Below are 21,184 nucleotides of genomic sequence, written 5' to 3'. Positions count from 1 at the left end.
TCTTTCCTATTTACTGTACTACTGCAATGGCCCTGTAGAGATAATGAAGCGCACCCCTCTGGGAACTACTTTCGAGGGATTGTTGTTTTCCTCCAATGGAAAAAGTCGTTTTTGCCAACGAGTATCAACAACCCAATGTGATTGGTCTACAGCGGTGAATTGGGCGGGACAAAGCAAGGTAGGTTGTTCCTCTGAGCATGATTGACGTTTGGTTATCTGTTTTTTCCGCTTAAATGGCGCCATTTGTAAATAGCTTTAGACAAATATTGACATTTCCCTTTACTTCTTCTGTGAAATTGTATTACGATTTAGCGTTGTAAGGATGCCATTGCTTATATTTTGCTTTGAACACGGGTGAGGGAAAGGAGGAAGGCGGACTGGGTATTTAAGTCTTGCCTCCGTGGCCGCTGGCCGCGCCCTGTGGGCTGGGAAACAGCAAGGAGGCGGGAGGAGGCCGCCAGGGTGGAGGAGAAGGGACCCCATCACACTCAAACACTGGCTGTAACCGCGCTGGGAGGAGAAAATGGCTTGCTTGTGGGAGGGCTCAATTTATTGGGATGTACGAGGGGGCTGTCAGTGAAGCAGCACATGGGCCCATGTAAACAGGACGGAGGGTGGAGTCCGTCCTCAGGCCAAGCATGCATCCTCCAGCCCAAACTCTGCAGTCTGTAACACTAATGTTGTTACATTGAGCGATACAAATGACCATATCCCCCTGATTTATGTCAAGCAGACACCCTTTCTAACAATGGGTTGCTTCAGTTAAGCATCTTGCTGCAAGTGCACCATTCACTGACTCCCTTTAGAAGTGAAAGAAGTAGCAAAATCCCAATATAGTTAAAGTCCTACGTTTCAAAGTATGGTATTATCATGATCCTGTAGCCTTTTATATTGATTTGTGTGTCTGCAAGTAGAAAAAATACAAAAAGCTTACAAATATGGACATTTTAAATAAGAAAGAAAAGTAGCCCATATCAAGAGCAAGAATAACAATAGAAGTGAGAAGGTAAAATGGGATTGGTTGGTTGGGCAAGTCAGATATGATGTCCACTGTTATAATCATATAGGCTTTTAGGCTATATTATAGGATTCATAATCCCTGATTATTAACATTATTGGGCAGTTTACAAGTGTGTCGTATAGGGCCATTAAGGTCAGATATTTTGACCATGAAAAGTAACATTGTTACTGATAACATTAACAATTGCTCTCTTTGTTACAGCACGTCCTGACAGTGTGACAATACGCCAACATGTGAAAATCCCAGGGCCGTGAAACTAAAGCTGCTATGACATTCAGCAAATATTCATTTTATGATTTACACCTTTGCTTTTCTTTACTGTGAAATGTCATCATATCTGATGCACAGCAAAGTAAAGAGAAACCTAACTGTTTAATACATTCATTGGAGTTAAAAGTGAAATAAAGGTAGCAATAAATACAAAGAAATGAGAAATGACTGAAGTACAATAGCCTTAATGCTATTAAATGCTCTTTGCTTCCTTCATTTTCTACAGAAAATCAGTGAACAGTTTAGTCTACCAATCTTTGTTTATCTTTATTAAAGAACAAAATGTTTTTCCATATGCCTTATATCGCTCTCATTAAACAACAACTTGTGTTGCATAAGAATTAGTGTTATCAAGTTTAGTGCAAGTTCTTTCAGGAAGACTGTCTTGTTCTCTCATTCATAAATCCTCTCGCCCTTTCCTTCAACAAGGAAGGGTGCATCTCACCCCAAGCTAAACCATTAAGACCCATCTCATCTCCCTCAAGCCAATCACAGCGCATCCGGGAAATGTTTGAATCTGCTCTTTTCTCTCTGTCAGAGTAATTCAGGAGAATCGTTGCAGCCCTCCTCCACCCCTTCACCTCCAGTTCATCTGATACAGGGCCCATACCAAGCCAAGAAGATCCCCCTCATCATTCAGATCTTCAATATTCCCTTCAGCTCTTCACCACCAGCAGTGTTTAGACCCAGGGGGGTTTCACCTTCCTATTAGGCTTCTCCTCCCCATAATTCCAACTCAGCTCGATGGGGTCTAATTGCCAAACAAACTATATATTTCACCCTTTGAGTATACGATAATAAATATGTTTTTTATACTGAACGACTTGAAATCTCTCCTGATTGAAATGTTCTTTCCCCTCAGAGGAAAGAGAAAACACACAGAAAGAAAGCTTATACACGTGTCAACCAAAATTATAACAAAACAAATGAAACACACAGTTTTCATATGTTGATGGTGGACATCTAAAACAAATATTGATTATACAGCATTTGGTTTTTCGGGGTTGCGAATAATCTCTGCCGTTTGGTTCACTGTTAAAGTCACATGGTGTTAACATTTTCTCACTTTCTAATAAGCCATTGCTCATTAATCATTTTAGTAGGCCAACAAATTAAAGAATACACTATGGAGTGGTTATATATAATTTATGCAGTTGTTAACATAGTTTATGCAATTTCTCACTTAATAAGAATGGTTACCATTTAGAAAATCATTGATAATGATAATACTAATGATATATGATCATTTTAAAGTAGTCTAATTGTAAAAAAAAAGTTGTGGTCCAGATGTAGGATGTGATGATGAACACCAGCCACAACCTAGCAAATTATCATAATCATTTGTAACTTACATTGATCTTAAACAATGTAAAAGCTTAACTAACCTTTAATAAAGCAATTATTTAAAATCCTGTTAAAGTTATGTGAAGCAGTAGCTTTATAAACAGGCCTTCCCAATTTTCGACTATATCCAAAATTGTACATAAAAAAATATATAATAATAATAATAATAAATAATTTAAATATAACTACTTTGGTTGTATAGTCTTCCATAAGCTGTGACATTTCTGAAAAACGTGTTCCAACTCTGAGTCTTTTTGCTTTAGCTTTTTGCAGGATGTGTCACTGCTGCATCCCACGCTGATACAACAGTTTGAGTTTCAGATGAGATGCAAAGTAATTTCCTACAGTCTGCTCCAACTCTCTTCATGTTCCGCGCAAATTCGGCCAAACATGCAGTCCAGTTGACAATGATCGCAACAAAAAAGAAGAAACTGCACTGATAACTGTTAGGGTAAAGTCACCAGTGCAATCTAGAGCAGGCTGGATGCAGTTTGAGGGTTTGCTGAAGATCGTAGATCAGTTTCAGATATCTCAGCCTGCGACAACAGGAAACGAGAGAAAAAGCGCCACTCACACAACTGAAACCTGCCTCCATGAAGGTAAAGCTGCTTCTCTTCTCTCAATGTTGTTTTCTGTTTTTGCTCAAATAATACTTTGGAAAACTTTCAGTAGGACTAGCCTACACAATTGAGCTTAATATAGTCCGTAGACACCTGTTCATCGCTGCATGTAGAACATCTTATCTCATGGATCACAAAAAGGTACATCATCTTAAATGTCATATGCTTGTTCGAATTATGACAAACAGACTTTCACATTATGTATTCTTAACTTGATGTTACCTAATTCTACTTTGAAGTTTTAATTTAGATTGGATTGGATAGATCTGTTGCAACTTTAAATTGTATGATGCGATTTATTTGATCACACGGATAAACAGAGATTTAGCTCTTTTTCTGCTACTTCATGATGAATAAATAATAATAATTTGACCTATCATTAACTTAAACTTAGAAAAAACGACCTTGTTTCTAAATCTTCAAAAGGCAAATTTATTCAAGGAAATTAAAATGTGTCTCATATATATATATATATATATATATATATATATATATATATATATTTTAAAATGTGTCACCTACTACATTAACTACCATCATTTTTAATAATCGATTTGAGTTCAAGTCTAAATGATCTTATTCAATGTAATTTTTTCTTTTAAATGACTATGTTTGAGTTGACATTTTAGTAAATAAGTCAGGTTACTTTTATTTATAAAAGCACCTTTTAAAAAAAAGCCCAATCGCTTCATATATTCATCATTCAGTCATATAACAGGGTCAGCCATTGTAACGCTTGGAACAGTTTTGGGGGGGTTTGGTGCCTTGCTCAAGGGTATGTCAGTACCATAGGGGAACTAGCAACTTTCCTTCTACCAGTCTTGAAACTATACTTTGAACTTGATGCAGTGTAGCTCTTTGTTGAGTTTGATTCATGAGGTCTATGGTGTTTTGTTGTTTAAGCCACTATTGACCTTTCATTAAGGTTTTCTGTTATTAAATCTTCCCCACATAAATGTATATGTATGAAAATGTCATCACACTTCATTCATTGCTACATTTTTTAATTTAATGAAAACAATATACATTTAATAAAAATGGAGCAACATTTCTAACTGAATTCTGACTTTTGGAGTTTTAATATTGCACAATAGTCCAAAGGCCTCTCCAACCAAAAGATAATTTTATGAAGAAACATCCTGTTAATAACTTTACTGTTAAATCATATTTACAAACAAAACACTGAATGTCATAGAGATTAAGTGTAAAAAATGTTTTAGTGTCATCTTTTTATTTCCTTGTTCTCTTTCCTGTCTAGCTTTGACCCCTCCATGTTCAGTCTTTGAACTGAGGCGATGGAGAGCCCACCATCCACAGTGAGGCGGAGAGCCTGGATCAACAGCCACCGACAGCGCTCCACTCTGGAGCTGGACCCTGAGGGGCCGCTGGGCAACATCCCCTCTGCCTCTGTAGCAGACGATGACGTGTTTTCTGACGGTGAGTCCAAACTGAGGAGAGTGTCATACTTGAGCTCTTGTCAATTTGTTTATGTATAAACAGATAAACTGAGCTCAAGGATGCCTATGATCAAGCATTGCAGGGAAATAGTAGAATATTGTGTGGGCCCGGGGATTATCGTCAATGTAACTTCTGTCATTATACATAAAATATAAGAAATGACCCAGTTGAAAAGTGTTTCACATAAAAAAAATGCATCTTCTTTTAGAAATAGCAAAATGCAAAAATGTTATTGCATTTTCAATTATTTCCTTATTTCCTTTCCTGTGACAGAATAGTTTCAAAGTTAGTTTACTAGAGTATGCATGTTTGCTAAAAGAAGACAACTATAAAATAAGAGTGAAATAATATGAAGAGTTGTTAATTTAATCAGGATTTCCTGTAATGCTAAATGTTGTGATTTCCACAGGATGCTTTACTGGAAAGATTGAGAACTGGCTGCAGGGTTGTGGGTGAGTCAGCTCGCTTTATGCTCCTTTTTTTGTGCTTTTGTAATTTGACATTTTTAGACTCAGTCTCTGAAGGTGAAGGTGTCAATCGTTTGAAACCAGTTGAACCAACAGTAAAGTAGAAAGTGGAAACTCTCTGAGGTCAGGTGTTCCAGGAAGACGTCGTGGTAAGGTAGCTAAAGTATTGTTTTCACCACAATAGCCTTAGTTCAGGTATTTCTACTGTTCCACTTGGGGGGAAAAAAACAATCATATTTTAAGTTTAAAACCATTATGTCAGAGTGCTCTGAATTGAGATCTATCAGTGATGAATAACAAAGCCTTGATATGATGCAGACAACATTTTTAAGGCAATGCTGATTATATATATATATATATATATATATATATATATATAAAAAAGACTCTCAGGATATAGATGCAAACATTTCAACACGTCCTTGAGTCTTGAAGAGTCTGGGTTTTCACCAAAAAACCCCACAATTTGTGGTTTGAAATAAGAATATTTTGTAAGTAGAAAAAAATAACAGTTCCTTCTTTCTGTTATGAAACTGAAGGAAGGATATCAGCCTCCCCCCCACACTCACACATTATTTCATATCTCTCATTTTAATCACTAAGAAGGAAGCTGTTTGTCATCAGTGTAACACAGTTTGTCAGCATCTAAAAGGTTACTAACGCTAAAACAAGAAAAAGAGTGGCGTGATGGTTTATGCTTCATGAGAACTTCACATGAAAAAAAGCAGATCTGTTTTGGGCTGTAGACCATAACGCCGCTCAGCATGTCAACATGTCTACAAGAGGAAGTTGACAAATGCCGGTAGCCTGTTGCGAGCTTAGCAGGGAGACGATGTGACTGTGTGTACTGTAGCTAGGCTCTGCTATCGCACTCCACATTCTATCTATGGAAATTCAGTGACTCATTTCACAGAAGAAGCATGCAAATTACACTGCGTGTGTATTCATGCATTACTGTTGGGATTTCAATTACAGGTCAGAGTCCTGTTCAGAGACAACGGATCAGCTGAGTTTTGGTATGACCTTCAACAAATGAATAACAATGTTCCACTCCATCCGTCTTTGTCTTTAAAAATGTCTCTGGTAAAATCATTATCAGCAAATTGACTTAAAGTGATAGTTCAACTAGAATTCAGAGTTAAAGGGCCTGTGAGTGTTGTACTATTGAATTATTGTGTTATTTTAAGCATTTTACCATTGTACCTGGTTAATTGGAGATGATTTATTTATTGCATCTGCTACTGTTGGGTGGTTGAAGTCATAAAAGTGAACCATATTTGATACATTTGTTGTATGATTTGTGTATAAAATCTTCATGAATAAAGTATGTTGTAATGGTAATGTCCTATAACTATAGTAGAGCAAAAACTATAATATTTCCCCTTGAATGTTAATGAAGTTAAGGTATAAAGTCACATTAAACGTAACTATTAATACCTCAAATTTGTAAAGTACTTGAGTAATATTAGAAATTACACTATTGAAAAATATAAGCCAGATTTCAAAACAGGAATGGGTCGTTTGTGTAACTACATGTTAATTCATTTATTGACTGCTTTTTTTTTCTAGAGTCTGTGCTGAAAAGCAGCAAGTTTGACGATGAACTTAGTCTTGGTGCCGATGGTAAGTAGACAAACACACACATACACTAGAGGTGTGCATCATGTTTGTTTGTTTTCTTATAAAGCTTTGCAATATTTCTGAAGAAGCACAGAGATTGACTCATTTGTAATGAGTCACAGAAATGTCCAGAGTTACGCAGTATTACTGTACCTCTGCCAAGGAGGATATCTTATTTTGAAGGGGAAGTATATATATTTTATTTGAGATGTTACCAAACTAAAAAGAACACATAAAGTATTTACGTTAGAAGGAGAAATGCCTTTATTTGTGCTGCTTTTATGCCTTTAAGTTCAAGATAAGTAGTGTGGTACAAGAAAATGTGACATGATGAAATATGACTCAATCCTTTAGTGAGTTTCTGGTGCAATAACATTTGAATTACTTAAGCAGTTATCTCTGACTCCTGTCCACATGATTAGTTACAAAGTGATGATTGGGGTTCTGTAATGTTGTCCTACATTTTAGGGTTACTTACCTATCAAATAAACGGTTAAACTCTCCATATCAACATATTCCATTTTAATCTAAATTTGTTCATTTTTTTGTTTCAGCGTCTTTGTTAAATGGTGTCAAGATTACATCTAAAGCTTGGTAAGTGGCAGCCATAGTCTCATAGTTTCATGGATGCTATTGAATTAGTGAAGATGAGTTAATATGTATCCATGGTACTTTAATCATTAAACTGACAGAGGTCATTCTGAATTTTAATTTAAATTCCTATTTTCCACACAAGAACAAAATAAAAGAGATTATTGTCTTGGATCCTTTTCATATTTTAATCAGTTTTAGATAGACATATGAGCCACACCTCTATTACTGTATGCATGTTCAGTTTAACACCCCCATCCCGAAATGATCGAGAGGTGTAAATGAGAAAGCTCTCATGCTCCTTTGTATGGACTATTTCTTCAGCTTTTAATTATTATTTGAAGACATGTTTGTGTTATTTGTCTATAAAGATCTATTAAAATGTGACTATATTTACAACATTAAGTAAATAGACTGTTGTTCTTTTTTAAAAACATTTTCTCAATCTGCACTGACTGTGAAGCCCCGGCAGACTCACCAGGTCAGTGAAATGTTTCTGCCTTAGTTCAAGATAAACATGTCAAATTACTAAGATTTTATTAAGATTAATGCAACGTGTTTCTGTATGTTTCCTCCACAGCTAATACGTTGGTCATATGAATTATAACATTACTCTTGTCCTATCCACAGCACCCCTCGTAAGGAACTATGTCTGCCGAAACTAAACTTGGGCCACAGCATGGCCTCCAGCTGCGTCTCCTCCTCCACTTATAAAACTACATCAAGGTGAGCCTTCAACACTTTACAAAAGTTTATTATTCTGGAGGACCAATAACTCAGCACGTTGCTTTTGAATGACCTCTTGCATCTTTACAAATATATTTAACTCCTTAATGTCAACCTTTTTCAAGCCTGTTTACACCTGAATAATCAATCTGCATGCATTATTTTTTCGATGTAATTTGATACTTTTTATTTATTCTTATCATCTGTATTTAATGGTATAATTTTTCTTTGTTCTCTAAAGCACTTTTTTACTCAATAAGCATTATACATGCTTTTAATTTTTAGGTAAATCCCATGAATTACAAATTTGCCTCAAAAGGCTTTGAAAAAAACGTTATTACAGGGTTAAAACTTTATTTTAATTTTTTCTCACATGCACACTAGTATATCAGAGGTCCTACAGTTGTGCTCTGAGGATGCAGAGGAGACGCTTTATGAGCTTGGTTTTGGCCGTGACGAGCCTCAGGTCACTGTCCGCATCCCTCCTCGCTTCTTCAATTTCCCTTCTCCGTCTCGGGGCATCAACTTCCGGCTTTTCCTGGACTCACAGATACGGCGAATACGAGAGGAAGACCCAAGCCTCTCTCTTGCTAGTAAGGCTATTGACTTATTAAATCACTGCTGTTAGTTATCTTTGTCACATGCATTGTATGGTTTTGTTTGACATGTGATAATGTGAATACAATGTGTGGTAAATTACATCCATATAACTTGTTTTAATTTCCTTTTTATTCCTTCCACAGGTCGCTTCAGACAAGTGCAAGTCCTCACAGCAATGGCCAACGCTTTCTACTCCCTCTACTCTCACGTGTCCCGCACTCCTCTACAAAAACTGGCCACACCAGAGTTCACCTTCTCCTCGTCTCCTGTGGAGAAGATCGAGCGTTTCAGAGGCAGCATCCGCAGCGAGGTGCGCTCTCCAGTGGAGAGGCTGAAGGACACCGTCTCCAAGATGTGTCTTTACACAGGCTCTCCTCGTGGGTCAGACTCCACCTCTCCACAGCCCTCACCCATAAAAAGGTCCAGCCTCCCTGATGTTGTGGATATAGTCCTGGAGAAACACAAGAGTGGGGCTACAAAGAAACTGGATTTGGGGGAATATAATAAGATAGCTGTGGTTGCCAGGCTAGTCACAGATGATGATAAATCCAGTGACAGCGGGAAAGATGCGCAAAACCAGCAAAGCAACGAGGACGAGGATGTTCTTCTAAAGGAAAATACAACTTTTCATAAGATGCAGGGATGCAAACAAACAGATAATGTTGATACAGATGAAAACAGTGTCGAACCAGCAGACCTTGACAGCAGGACTCAACATGTAAGAACATCTCTAGCGTCATCAGCATCGGGAGAAACTGTGATAGAAACAGAGCTGGACTCATGTGCCTCTCAAAGTGAGACTGGCACTGCTGATCTGAAACCAGTTGCCAAGATGACATACGAACTAATCTGCCCGCAGATAGTTGAGAGTGTACACCAGGCGTCTTTCTGTTGTCAACAGACAAATAGTCCAATAACAAACACTTGTATCTTCTCTGAGACAGTAATTATAGATGGATCACATGAACCCGATATACAAATATCTATCCCTGAGCCTGACACAAGACAGACTCAGGCATCAGGATCAGTTCCTGTCCTGGCCCCCTATGGAGACCCCACCCAGAGCTGCATCACTGTGACTGGCTGGGAGGGGGACGGCATCTCTCCTCATTCCTCAAATGCAACAGATGCCGGTCATGCTTCTACTGTAATGCCTCTGCCGAAATGTGAGGAGTCATTTAACAAGGGGAAAAGCCTGTACCTGAATCCACTGACCCATCACAGCCTGGGGCACAACTCCCACCACCTGCAACAGGTTAACTCCTTCGAGCTGGAGGAGGTACAGTCTCTAAAATAAATTATTTATATAAAATGAAGTATTAAAAAGAAAAGTTACAACATTTCTCCAGATAAAGTGTGTGTTGTGTATTTTAATTAGGTGGATTTATCAGAAAACAATTGCCATGGTCACTCAACCTGGCAATTGCATTGAATTATATCAAGCTGAAGGACAGCATGTTTTTATCAGATAGATGAACTGATTGTAAGATTAGGAATTAAAAATACATTGATTAAATGACAAAACACAACATTCTTTTAGTGAAATTTGATTAGCTATTGTAGCACCACCAGACATTGTGATGTGGACAATAAAAGAATATATTCTTCAGCCCTAATAGTGTGTTTCATAGTAGAAATTCATTATACAATATTAACTGTATGCCTGTTGACTCTACAGGTGCATAGTGCAGGAGAGGAAGATTTTGTTAAATCCGAAGCAACAAGAACAACCCCCCTGTTGTCCAAAGGTATATTTATAATTATTTTGTGTGAATCGATTGTTTTTTATATAAGCACAGGTCATAGTAAGTACTTTTATGAAACAGGAACATTAATTTCCAACTAGCGGTTTCAAATCAGAATTAGATTTATTGCCATTGATGTGTGCCAATCATTTTTGTTGCTCTCAATTTTGTTCACAAAAATTCAGAAACAGGTAAAAACATGGGCAACAAATGTAAACAGGGTAGTCATGAAATAATAAAATTAATACACAGTTCAAACATCTCTAAACAGTACATAAAGGGGATTTCACCAGAATTGGTTAACACCAGAATTTTGGTAGAAACATATTTGTATGTGTACAAAAATACTGCTTAAATATTGTCACTGCAGATCTTTTAACAACGTCTGACATGGTGTGATGAAATGAATAGCTTTCACAAATGATATAGAAAAAAGTCATTCTTAAAATTGAGTGAATTTTTTGGAGTAAAAGCTGATGCCTGCAGCAAATTAATGAAGGTTGTGACGCCTTTAGCTTTGTGTCATTAAATGTATTGTTTTGGGTCCTTAAATTTGAGGGAATTGGGCCTGGAAAGTCCATAAAAACTCATAATATAGGATGTAAAATAAGAAGTGGGAGCAATTTGTGTATACACTTCCATGTGCAGGTGTTTAGTCAGCGGGAACATACTGTTTGTGCCTCTGTGTGTCTATTGAGGTCAGGCTGCAGCTGTTTTTGAGCAGAGGTACAGTGCATGGAGTTGTTGCCCAACTGTGTTTGTGTCATTCTTCGTGTAGGTGAGGTGGTCCGGGGCGACAGCATGCAGTCAGACAGCAGCGGTTATGCAGATGAAGAAGTTAGCCCGTCATCAAACATACATAACAGATGACGGAAAGAACAGAACATTGAAACAACTCACCTGTTGACTCTTTCCTTCACCAAATGTTGTTTCCAAACAAAGGCTTAAGATGTGATGGTACTGTAAAAATACTTACATGTGAGAGCATTTTTCACAATAATATTTCTGGACATGCAAATTATTAAGTTCCTCCTCAGTGCTGATACAGAAAACAGTAAATAATTAACAATAAAACTGTTGTAGTTCAAAGGGTGTGATGAAATGCTGTGTGGCCCATATTTCATTTAAGTGGTAATTCAATTAGGAATGGCAGCATGTTGTTACAGTTGGCAGTAAAATGTACAAAATGTTTTATTGGAAATAAGTCAATTTCACATTGAGCTCACACTATATTTCATTGTTTAGCTAAAACGGGGCAACTTTTTCTACTACAACAAAGAAGTTCCATCTTCAATGGTGTTAGCAACTAAAACTCACAAGCACAAGTTCCTTATTTGAGTTATCAGAAAACAAGTTGCAGATCTGCTCTTTCTGAGAATGAGGTTCACATCAATCGCACCGGTGGAAGGAGCAGTACAGAAAGTTGGTCAAACTGTGCAAAGGGCATTTTGTTGTCAAGTAGTGCAAACTGTTCACTATACTCAATTCCAAACTTATTCCAGCAGGCAGTATATCAATACAAATACAGTAAGGTGGATGGTGATGAATCCTTTTACAATACACAGCATGTAGTTGGAGAAAAAATATCCAAAATTCCCCCATGATCAACTATCCAATATCATCACAGGATTCATAATCCCATTGAAAAACAAAATCACAGTGGGTTTAAATTATAAATGAAAGAGTGCCAGGCATTATGAGCAAAGACACATTAAAACTTAACAGAGCAAAATATGGTAGCTTGTTTGACTGGTCTTTGATATTTAAAATGACAAGCTTTGTCAGAGGTCTTTGTACTTTCCTCTCCTTCAACCTATTTATTAATTCATCATTGTCTTAGGAAAGATGACAAGCTGAGGTAATTAGACTTTACAAAGCTGTTTGCACATCCAGGAGTAAATGGGACCAATCAGTAGATTTGTAATGTTATTGAAATGTTGCAGAGAGATTTTTTAAAGTTGAAGTCTGAATCTAATCGATATGAGCCTTATATTTTTTATGGAGTCCTCAAAGTGGCAAAACATTACAAGGACAATTCCTCTGTCAATGTTTCAGTCATCTGAGTCTACTACCTCTCTCATCATTACCATTTTAGGAAGAACAACATGTTTAGGGCGTTGTATAGCTCAGTGGGTAGAGCAGGCGGCCATATACTGTGATCCCCATGCGGTGGAACCAGGTACGAATCCGGCTTGAGGCCCTTTGCCGCGTGTCTTCCCCTCGGTCTCCCCGATTCTAAACTGCACTGTCACTGTATTAAAGGCCCAAAAATTCTTAGAAAAAAAGAACATGATTAGAAAGATTTATTTGCTAAGATTCAGTTCATCATTTTATGGTACGTTTTCAATTTTCTAGTTTTTAGGGCCCAACATTAACAGCATCCAACTGTAAACGTATTTAGAGCTTGATTGAATATAACCAAGGCCACATCTTCTCATTGAGTTCATCTGAAAACAGAGCAGCCTTCAAAATGAGTATCCCCTGATATTTCTTCAGCAGAGTCCTTTTTCTCTCAATGTTTCAGCACACGGCAGGAATTTTTTTCTTCCATTCACCAATCAATGATCAGTGTTTTGATGCAGAACCAGTATTTGGTGATTCCATTGCCCAATTTCTACAAACTCCATTTGCTTTTTTTGTGAAATCCGCATTTGTCTGCAGTTATATAGGAAGTTGTATGTAATCATGCAACGTATCACTTTAGATAAAGTCTTTTTAGACTTTAGCTTTTCAGGGAAATAAGAGTGGAGAGTATGGATGCTGGGCAAACAAAAAAGGAAAATACCAACAAGGCATTCTAAAATAATTTGTGATAAATATGCAACATGTCAAAGAACGAGGTATACGTTTTTGGGCAGATAAACCTTCATTGGCAACGATGATAAATCCATGTGACCAAAAGAAAGTCCAGGGTGTTAAATTGGGGACAGAAAAAAGTCTCTTATTTAATCCATAATTGAGGTAATTCACGTTATTTCAACTCATCAGAAAAGTCACTCCATCCTCCGAAGAGGAAAATATCCTGCCGTCGTGCGGTGGTGAGTTCGAGTCTGTGAGGAGGAAGATGACATCACTTCCCCCCAGCCATAATCTTGAGGTACTGCAGTGCATTGTGGGCTGCATTGGCTCTAGCTGCATCTATGCTCGGAGCAAAGCCATGGCACACTGTGATTGGCTGAGTGGAAAGCTCCACTAGACATTGGCAGAGGCCGCTCAGACTGCGCTCTTCTGAAACAATCACGAAAATAAAAAGGAGGTCAAGTAAAGTATTTTTAAAGATTCATTTTCTAAAGCAAGATTTAGTCTTTACAAATAATTTCACAACGTCAATGCTCCTTTGGATACGTCGAAGTTAAAAGAGAGAACTGATAAGAACCCTGGTGTCGCACTACTAGGGGTGTAACGGTTCACAAACATTTCGGTTCGGTACATACCTCGGTTTTTAGGTCACTATTCACATAAGCAGCTTGACATTAGGGCTTGCTTGTCAGCTTGTACATTCATTGTATTTTCATAAAAATTAACTTGTCCACATTGCTTGCAGAAAGGACAGATATCTGTTGTGACTGGAATTGTGTTTCCTGGCCTCTCCAACTTCAATTCTGACACTACCTCCTTCAGTACCTCTGCCAGATGTATGCTTGTGTGCTGTTTCGTAAATGCGGGGAGTTAGCAGGACATGGCTTTGCATGTTCCAGTGGCAGTCGGGTGTAATGTAGTGCGCCGTTACTGTTAAATAACTCTCGGTCATGCAGCCCGCTAATCCAGTACTGAGTGACCCGACAGACAACAAAGAATAAATGTATTCATAACTAGTTCATTTTGTTGGAGAGGTAGATAGAATAGCTACATGTGTATGGTCTAACTTGAAATTTGTGTTTTGCTCTGCTCACTGGTCCGTACCGCGGAGGAACTGCGTGTTCTCCGTCAGCAGCAGCTGATCCTGATCACTGATCCCTCTCTCTCTTGCGTCAGATTATACTTCACTCGCATTTATGTCCATATCGATCAGCTCTAGCTAGTTATAGCTAATGGTATGACTGCCTGCTTATCAAAGGACACCTAAACAATAAGTGTTGCTTGGCAACGAGGTGTAGCGGCAAATCATAGCGGCGCTGAGTAGTAGCAGAGTGTGAGTTGACAGAGGCTTGTCACCTTCCCTTTACAAGCTTCAAAAATGTATTTATCGTGTGAATTTGGCAATAAAAGTTTCATATTCTGAAAGCCAATACTTTGTTTATTTAAAATCAGACAAAGGACCTGAACCCAAGCTTTTTTCACAAATCCACGTCTATCTGGAAATGAGCTGTTGCGAATTCCGACTGATTTCGATAGAGCGGGTCACATATTTGTTTCGGTACACTTTGGTACACGTGTGTACCGAACCAAAGGGCCCATACCGAATATATTTGGTACGAATACGTATATCGTTACACCCCTACGCACTACAGTATATTTCAGTGGCATTTCACTGAAATATATTCAGTTATCCATTCCTTAAGTGTGATAAAGTATTTCAGTTACCACCCTTTGCACTAAATATTCCACTGACCAAATGTATAACGTAATAATAACACAACCCAGTAACTAGCTTTACTATAGATAGGGCCTTATCGTTTTTATATTTCAACATCACATACTCTGAAATCAAGTATTTGACTATAACTACAGATTTATTTTTATCGAATCAGCTTCAAATTCTGGTCCTTCTGTGAAGCGCTGTTCAGAGGAAAATGGCTTGCCGGTAAAAACTGTGACAACATGCAGCTGAGGGTTACTTCTTCTAATTTATATCTGATGACAGTTATAGTAATCACACAGCATGCCAGCACTGCGTTCCCATAATGCTGGGCAAGTCTTAGTTTGTGCAGATGGTGTAAAACCGATGTTAAAGCAGTAAAAGGCTTGCACATGCTAATTTGGTTTATCATATGCACAGTGTTAGTTCAACTAATTCATTATATGCAAATGCTCCTCGCTAAAATGCAGCTTTAAATGCATGCACACAACCAGCCAGTGATGACAATAGACTCAACATTTATTTTGAAACTTTCAGTGTGAAACTTATTTGAATTAGAAGTGAATTTACTGCTACTGTTTGTGAGCTTACCTAGATCCAGGTAGCTGATGTCAAAGCGCTGTTCCACAGACAGGTCGTTAAGCAAAGAGCAGAAGTTGGAGTCAGTGGGCATGCCCAGAGGGTGGCTGCGGAGCTGGAGGATCTTCTCTCCAGCAGAGTTGCGCAGAGAGTCCCACGTGCAGCTGAAGCCTTTACTTTTGCCTGTCTCAGCTCTGCTCCCCATGTGCTGTGTGTGCAGGTTAGGTGAAGTTCATACTAGTTAATAAACACTATTAAGATGTATGAGCAGTAAGGAAAGGGGGGATGGGATGCATGTCTTATGGTGTTCCGCGTCACATTGAAAGACAAATTACTGTAAAATGAAGACATTAAGCTAAGTACTAAGTGTTATGAAACGCAAATATAATATTTACATGTTATGCTATGTTTACGGATCCTTTACTGCAATGTGCCAAATCATTTTACATGCAAGGTTTTCAAAAGCTTTGACAACTGGGTCACAGAGAAAGTTTATTTCTTACCATGTTGAACGTGTCCTCTTCGACCTCAGCTTCGTTGCTGGTCCTCAGGTCGACCGGGACATCATGTATACGTGATAACATCTTAGCTGCTGCGTTTCTCTTTGCGAGCTTCTTGGAGGTTCCACTTCCTAGAGAGGAACAGGAGGTTGATTAATGTTGACTAATCTATTACAGGCAGCTGTAGGCTGTGCCAATGCCTGGTAATGCTTTTGTAATGCATGTGTTGCAAGTAAAGGTCAGTGAAGGTAGTTACTCAGCCACACTTCAAAATGTTGCATCATTGAGGATTTATGACACAGTGTTTGCATGGCATGTTATCAAAAATGTTAATATTGCTGAAAGTTGATTTAATCTAAGAGACAGAAACTTTTAACACACACAGAACAATTTAAAACATTGACACATTGTGCATATTACCGATTTCCACAAATCTCTCTACTCTGCAGGTCATGGTGAACTCCTTGCGGTGTGCTGGACCAGACTCCTGGGTGACTGTGTACTCTGGCAAACGCCATCCTTTCTGCACCACCAATTCCTGGAAGAAATGTACACAGACTGATTTTATACTACTTATGAAAACAAAAGCATGTCACTTTATTGGTTGTTTTTCATAACTGTGAAGCCTAAACAATGACAAACTGCAAAATGAAGTATACTACAGGAGTTATCTTTGTGTATTCACCTGCAGAGCTCCTACAGGGTTACATTCAGACTGCTGAGAACTGCTTGAAGTCTTCATTTCTGTCTGAGAGCTGTACGGAAGAGAAGGGAAGTAATGAAACCACATAGACTTATATCTTAAATTCACTCTATTCTTAGAATACTGAGATGATATATCAGCTGACGCTAACACACATGTCTATTTTAAAGGTCCCCTATTATGCTACTTTGTCAGGTTCATATATGTATTTTGTTGCTCCACTAGAGCATGTTTTCATGCTTTAATGTTGAAAAGGCGCTTTATTTTCCTCACATTGAATGTGCATAAAGTACCACTTTTCACTCCTTCTGATAAAGCTCTGAAGAGCTCAATGCCTCCACCTTTGCAAAAGCGCACTCTGCTCAAATTGGTTAGCTGGCAAATCTGCTGTGATTGGTCAACCGCTTAGAGATTTGTCAAATGTCCTGCCCCTGAAAAAACCTGTGGAAAAGTGGCATCGCTTGTTGTGCCGTACCGGTTTATTACAAATAAATAATGATGGATTATCAGTAACCATTTCAAAGTGACACAGAGACATTGGATGAACCTTCAGCAGCATTTGTATGCCCTTGAACACAACTTTTTATCACAAACAGCAAACGTAAGATGTGATAATAGTTATGGCTCTGTAAAGTGTAGCGGTTTTCTTTCTCTTTCTTGGCTGCTAGTTCAGTGAGTTTTGGTCGTACGTCGATAAGTGGTTTTGCAGATAGGTGCTATGTAGCGTTAGCTCATTTTTGTTCAGTGCTGATTTAGACGCTTGGTGTTGGAGTTGTGTTTCATTTTGGTAAAAATGGTTAATATGGTCTGGTAGCTGAGTTTCTTCCGTTAAGTGGGTATGCCCCCGCTCGGGCTTAATTGTGAATGAAAAACTTTCACAATGTTTCAGAATGTGAAATGTCGAGAACACAACCATAATTTGGGTTTTTGCTCCAGGGGAATAGTGGTAAAAATAAATGCAAGCCACTTGTTCTTCACATCTTCTTCCTCTGGTATGGCAACCCATACCATATATACACCATGGTTTGCAGCTAAAGTGGCAGCGTCTCCTCGCCATGGCTCCTCCGCTCGGGTTGGCTTTAGCGTTGTTGAAGCTCTAGCGGCTCGCACTGCTATTGGCTAGAATTCAGTTCCGTATCAGGTGACGTCAGTTTGATACGGAACTGAACCAAGAAGTAAAGAAAGGAATCCAATAGAGGCGTTTCAGGCAGGGGGGAGGGATATGGGAGAGAATCTCCCTCTAGCCTGAACTTTGGGATTTTAGCTTTTGCCGATCTATTACATGCACACAAACATAAATAACACACTACAGGAAGGGGAAAACCCCAAAAAAGCATAACATGGGACCTTTAACTAAAGAGAAAGTGCAAAGAACTAAAATAAAAAATGTTTTATAAGAAACTGACCTCTCTCCATCAGTAGACACTTCAACTCCAATAAACCCGTCTTCTCCAACACTAACTCCAACAGGACCTCCGAGACTTCCCTTGAGCATCTTCAGAGCAGCCTCGGCTGCTTTATGCTTGGCTGCCTTCTTGCTGGGCCCTTGGCCGGTGCAGCTGATCTCTCCAACGGAGACACGGAACGTAAAGTTGGGCTGGTGGGCCTGTCCCTCGGCCTTCAGCAGGTCATACACTGGGGTCTTGCCTATCCGCGTTCCATACTCCTGCAGCAGACTGATGGGCGTCTTTCCGGGATTCACAGCCAGCATTTGCTCAATACTTAACAAAAGAAAAAGCGAGCATGAGATGCACTGTTAAACAACTGTTGATTAAATTTGGAAAGGGCGTTAGAAAATTGTGTCGATCATACACGATCATAAACGTTTCTTAGCATGCATTGTATAATTCAGAAATGTCATGATAATTTCACATTATTTGTATTGAATGCTGTCATTTTTGCACTAAGGCTAGTCTAACTGAATATTTAACTCACCCAAATTATAAAAGGTTTTAAGGTATCCAAGCTAATATAAAACAATCCCTTTTCCAAATGCATTGGCTTTGCAGTAATGCCAGAAACAATGTCCAGCTTACACAAATTGATTCAACTTACTGAATGTAACTATTACCTCAAATTGTGGCAATGGAAATCTCAGCATCTCAACTGTAAATCTAAAGTCAATAAAATAAAAAACAACAACATCATGACTACATATAATGGAGATTGGTTTAGGTGAGGTTACACAAATATGCAAATATTCAAGTTTGTCCGGTCAGCCCAACATGGTTGTAAGTACACTCAATTATCTGTTTATTAGATACACCTACTGTTGCTCAAATTCATGCAGTCTAACACAACAGTCCTCTACCTTTGTTCTGTTTGTGTGAGCTTGATTGAAATGCATGCTCATTTTGCTGGATGCAGGTTGTGGTTCTGAATTGTGTTGTGATATATGCAGGTGATGCATTACTTTTATCAGGGAGTGTAGGCTAAATAACTGCTAATGAAGTTGCTGTAACTTGGGACTAATAGCATCCTCTCTTGATCCAACAAGCAGATATGTATTACACAGATGAGCAGTGATTTAATAAATGACCAAAAAGGGTCCTTTATGTTTTGATAGGAGATGTATCAGTGAGAGTAAACTCAGGTTGGCAACTGGATCTCTTTAAATCACACATCTGGGACTTTATTTTGTAGCTAGCGGACCATAATTTATTCGTGCGAAATTTCGATGTGTTTTCCAAATTTAAAACCATAGCTTTTTATGGCAAAAATTCTAAAAACATGTCAATAAAAGTGTCTTTTTAATCAGACTGCCCCGTTAGCCACAGTGCTATGCTAGCTTAGCTGCACACCTGGAGCACCCGGAGTTTGTCTTCCAGCTGTCCAGTGCTGTCTCGTCGTTCATTCCCTATTTCACGCAGACAGAGCCGATCGGTATCGGATGGTTAATCCCCCCAACCAAAACCGACACTCGATTTCATTAGACGGTATTTTCCCCAACAGATGATGAAGCAGAGACATGTGAAGAGCAGAACCCTCCACAGATCGCACCGGAGCACAGATATGACGTATGACGAAGTCCCACGAAATTCGTTTTCTCATTGGTCGTGGGCACTTTGGGTTGGTTCGTTTTGCACACCGGAAAACACCGATAATGGTTGTAGTTTTTCAGTGTACGAGGCTAAAGTTAAACATACCCACGTTTCTTCCGCTTTCATCACAACAGAAACAGGTGAATAGTCACTTGAACATCACATACCGGAGAATGTAGTTTGCATTTGCAGAAAATAGTATAAACATGTAATCAAAAGTAGAAGTCCTCAATTCAAAATTGTGCAAAAAGTACAACCTAGTTATAATCATGGATGTTTTTCTGATAAATCCATGGTCCTAGCTTGCACGCACCTAGCTAAATTCAGTTAAATTAGCTTTACTGATGTCAAGACACTACCAAAGGGAAAGTGCTACCCTTCGCAGTTTTATTAACGTCAGTGCAAGAAATACTAATGAGAAAACAAAATACACGTACTTTGTGAAGATAACGGATGTTTTTGTTTTGCAGCTAACGTTAGCTAGCCACCACATTAGCATCTTCAATCTGCTGCTTTTAAGACAAATGCATTGGAAGAAAAAGTACCAGAAGTATTCAAGTAAGTGTCAGTAGTACCAACTGTACCTGTGTAAAGTTGAGTTGTTTTCTGCATCGTTTTGTTCTTCGTATCAGCAAGTCATCATCCTACAATTTATTAATGGTTTCTGCGTGGATGGGTAGTTGAGCTGAACGGTAAATTAAAGGCTACAACGATGAAAATTTGTTTGGGTCCACAACTATCTGCATGCTGGCTCTGTGCAATAACTTGTTATAACAGAAAGTCACCATAAGAGGGCGCCAGTCAGTTACTGGTCTGCCCATCTGACAAGCTTCTCTATCGTGGATTCGTTAGCACTTTGGGAACCTGGCACCTGTCACATCGACCATGGACCTAACCTAACTATAGCCCTAACACTACAACCCAGGACATTTCTGAAAGTTACATTTCTGACCATTGTAAAACAATACATGTCTAGAAAAATAATACATTTCTTCATCACCTTATCAAGATACAACACATGTCTTCACATGCAAATAAATAAGATGATACTAAAGATAATGAAATTTAATAAAACCTAAATTAAAAGCAAATACAAAGCTCCAGCTCTATTCAACAGTCAACTACAAATCACGCTGAAGTGGTGCAACATAGTGTACAACCAAAACAATAAACACTGAAATAAGAATTAACAGAGACAGAATCTGTTGAAAACAGGCCTATATGGCCTGCACGGCATGACCAAACTTTCCGCTTTAGTGTCTGTGATGTGTGGAGGAGTTGGAATGTTGCATTTGTTTAAATATAAATATAAAACGATTTAGGACCGACAACTTTGATTTTGGTGGTTCTCTTGCTTATTTTGGACCTTTTTGTGTTGGT

At 38.5% G+C, this 21,184-nt stretch overlaps 2 protein-coding genes across 12 annotated transcripts; one reads left to right on the top strand and one right to left on the bottom strand.

Annotated features, from left to right (window-relative positions):
• Window positions 1-2,928: 2,928 nt before the first annotated feature.
• Window positions 2,929-19,136, top strand: tespa1 (thymocyte expressed, positive selection associated 1). Of its 8 annotated transcripts, XR_010168224.1 has the most exons (14): window positions 2,929-3,234; window positions 4,514-4,692; window positions 5,123-5,165; window positions 6,156-6,196; window positions 6,750-6,803; window positions 7,355-7,394; window positions 7,855-7,872; window positions 8,022-8,117; window positions 8,502-8,710; window positions 8,861-9,996; window positions 10,396-10,465; window positions 11,241-11,419; window positions 16,510-16,609; window positions 16,752-19,136. XR_010168224.1 is itself a non-coding variant. In XM_063911179.1 (12 exons), exons 2-12 carry the CDS (start codon window positions 4,551-4,553, stop codon window positions 11,330-11,332), a joined length of 1,941 nt encoding a protein of 646 aa, XP_063767249.1. In that variant the 5' UTR covers window positions 2,930-3,234; window positions 4,514-4,550; the 3' UTR covers window positions 11,333-11,551. The 8 variants fall into 8 exon arrangements, 7 of the variants coding, with proteins under 7 accessions (XP_063767251.1, XP_063767249.1, XP_063767254.1 ...); XM_063911179.1 differs by lacking the exons at window positions 16,510-16,609; window positions 16,752-19,136 and having other exon boundaries at window positions 2,930-3,234; window positions 11,241-11,551; XM_063911185.1 differs by lacking the exons at window positions 16,510-16,609; window positions 16,752-19,136 and having other exon boundaries at window positions 2,938-3,234; window positions 5,123-5,334; window positions 11,241-11,551.
• Window positions 10,567-20,609, bottom strand: tarbp2 (TAR (HIV) RNA binding protein 2). 4 transcript variants are annotated; one of them, XM_063911198.1, is made up of 8 exons: window positions 20,389-20,609; window positions 18,835-18,877; window positions 18,170-18,484; window positions 16,746-16,815; window positions 16,481-16,598; window positions 16,064-16,191; window positions 15,573-15,768; window positions 10,567-13,690 (listed from the first exon to the last, which is right to left on the bottom strand). In XM_063911198.1, exons 3-8 carry the CDS (start codon window positions 18,472-18,474, stop codon window positions 13,533-13,535), a joined length of 975 nt encoding a protein of 324 aa, XP_063767268.1. In that variant the 5' UTR covers window positions 18,475-18,484; window positions 18,835-18,877; window positions 20,389-20,609; the 3' UTR covers window positions 10,567-13,532. The 4 variants fall into 4 exon arrangements, with proteins under 4 accessions (XP_063767268.1, XP_063767267.1, XP_063767266.1 ...); XM_063911197.1 differs by lacking the exon at window positions 20,389-20,609 and adding an exon at window positions 19,565-19,815; XM_063911196.1 differs by lacking the exon at window positions 18,835-18,877.
• Window positions 20,610-21,184: the final 575 nt, after the last annotated feature.

Source organism: Eleginops maclovinus, chromosome 20 (genome assembly GCF_036324505.1).
Source record: "Eleginops maclovinus isolate JMC-PN-2008 ecotype Puerto Natales chromosome 20, JC_Emac_rtc_rv5, whole genome shotgun sequence".
NCBI classification, from domain to species: Eukaryota; Metazoa; Chordata; class Actinopteri; order Perciformes; family Eleginopidae; genus Eleginops; species Eleginops maclovinus.
Note: the sequence above shows the minus strand (reverse complement) of the source record. Positions and strands in the feature narration are given on the sequence as shown.

Bases quoted from the DNA above. Each gene is read 5' to 3' on its own strand.
- tespa1 (XM_063911179.1), top strand. From the start codon at position 4,551: ATGGAGAGCCCACCATCCACAGTGAGGCGGAGAGCCTGGATCAACAGC. The intron at 6,197-6,749 runs GTATGACCTTCA...TTTTTTTTCTAG, and splicing joins AACGGATCAGCTGAGTTTTG to AGTCTGTGCTGAAAAGCAGC. The intron at 8,711-8,860 runs GTAAGGCTATTG...TTCCTTCCACAG, and splicing joins CCCAAGCCTCTCTCTTGCTA to GTCGCTTCAGACAAGTGCAA.
- tarbp2 (XM_063911195.1), bottom strand. From the start codon at position 19,617: ATGAACGACGAGACAGCACTGGACAGCTGGAAGACAAACTCCGGGTGC. The intron at 16,816-18,169 runs GTCAGTTTCTTA...TCTTCCGTACAG, and splicing joins GTGTCTACTGATGGAGAGAG to CTCTCAGACAGAAATGAAGA. The intron at 15,769-16,063 runs GTAAGAAATAAA...CTGCACACACAG, and splicing joins AAGAGGACACGTTCAACATG to CACATGGGGAGCAGAGCTGA.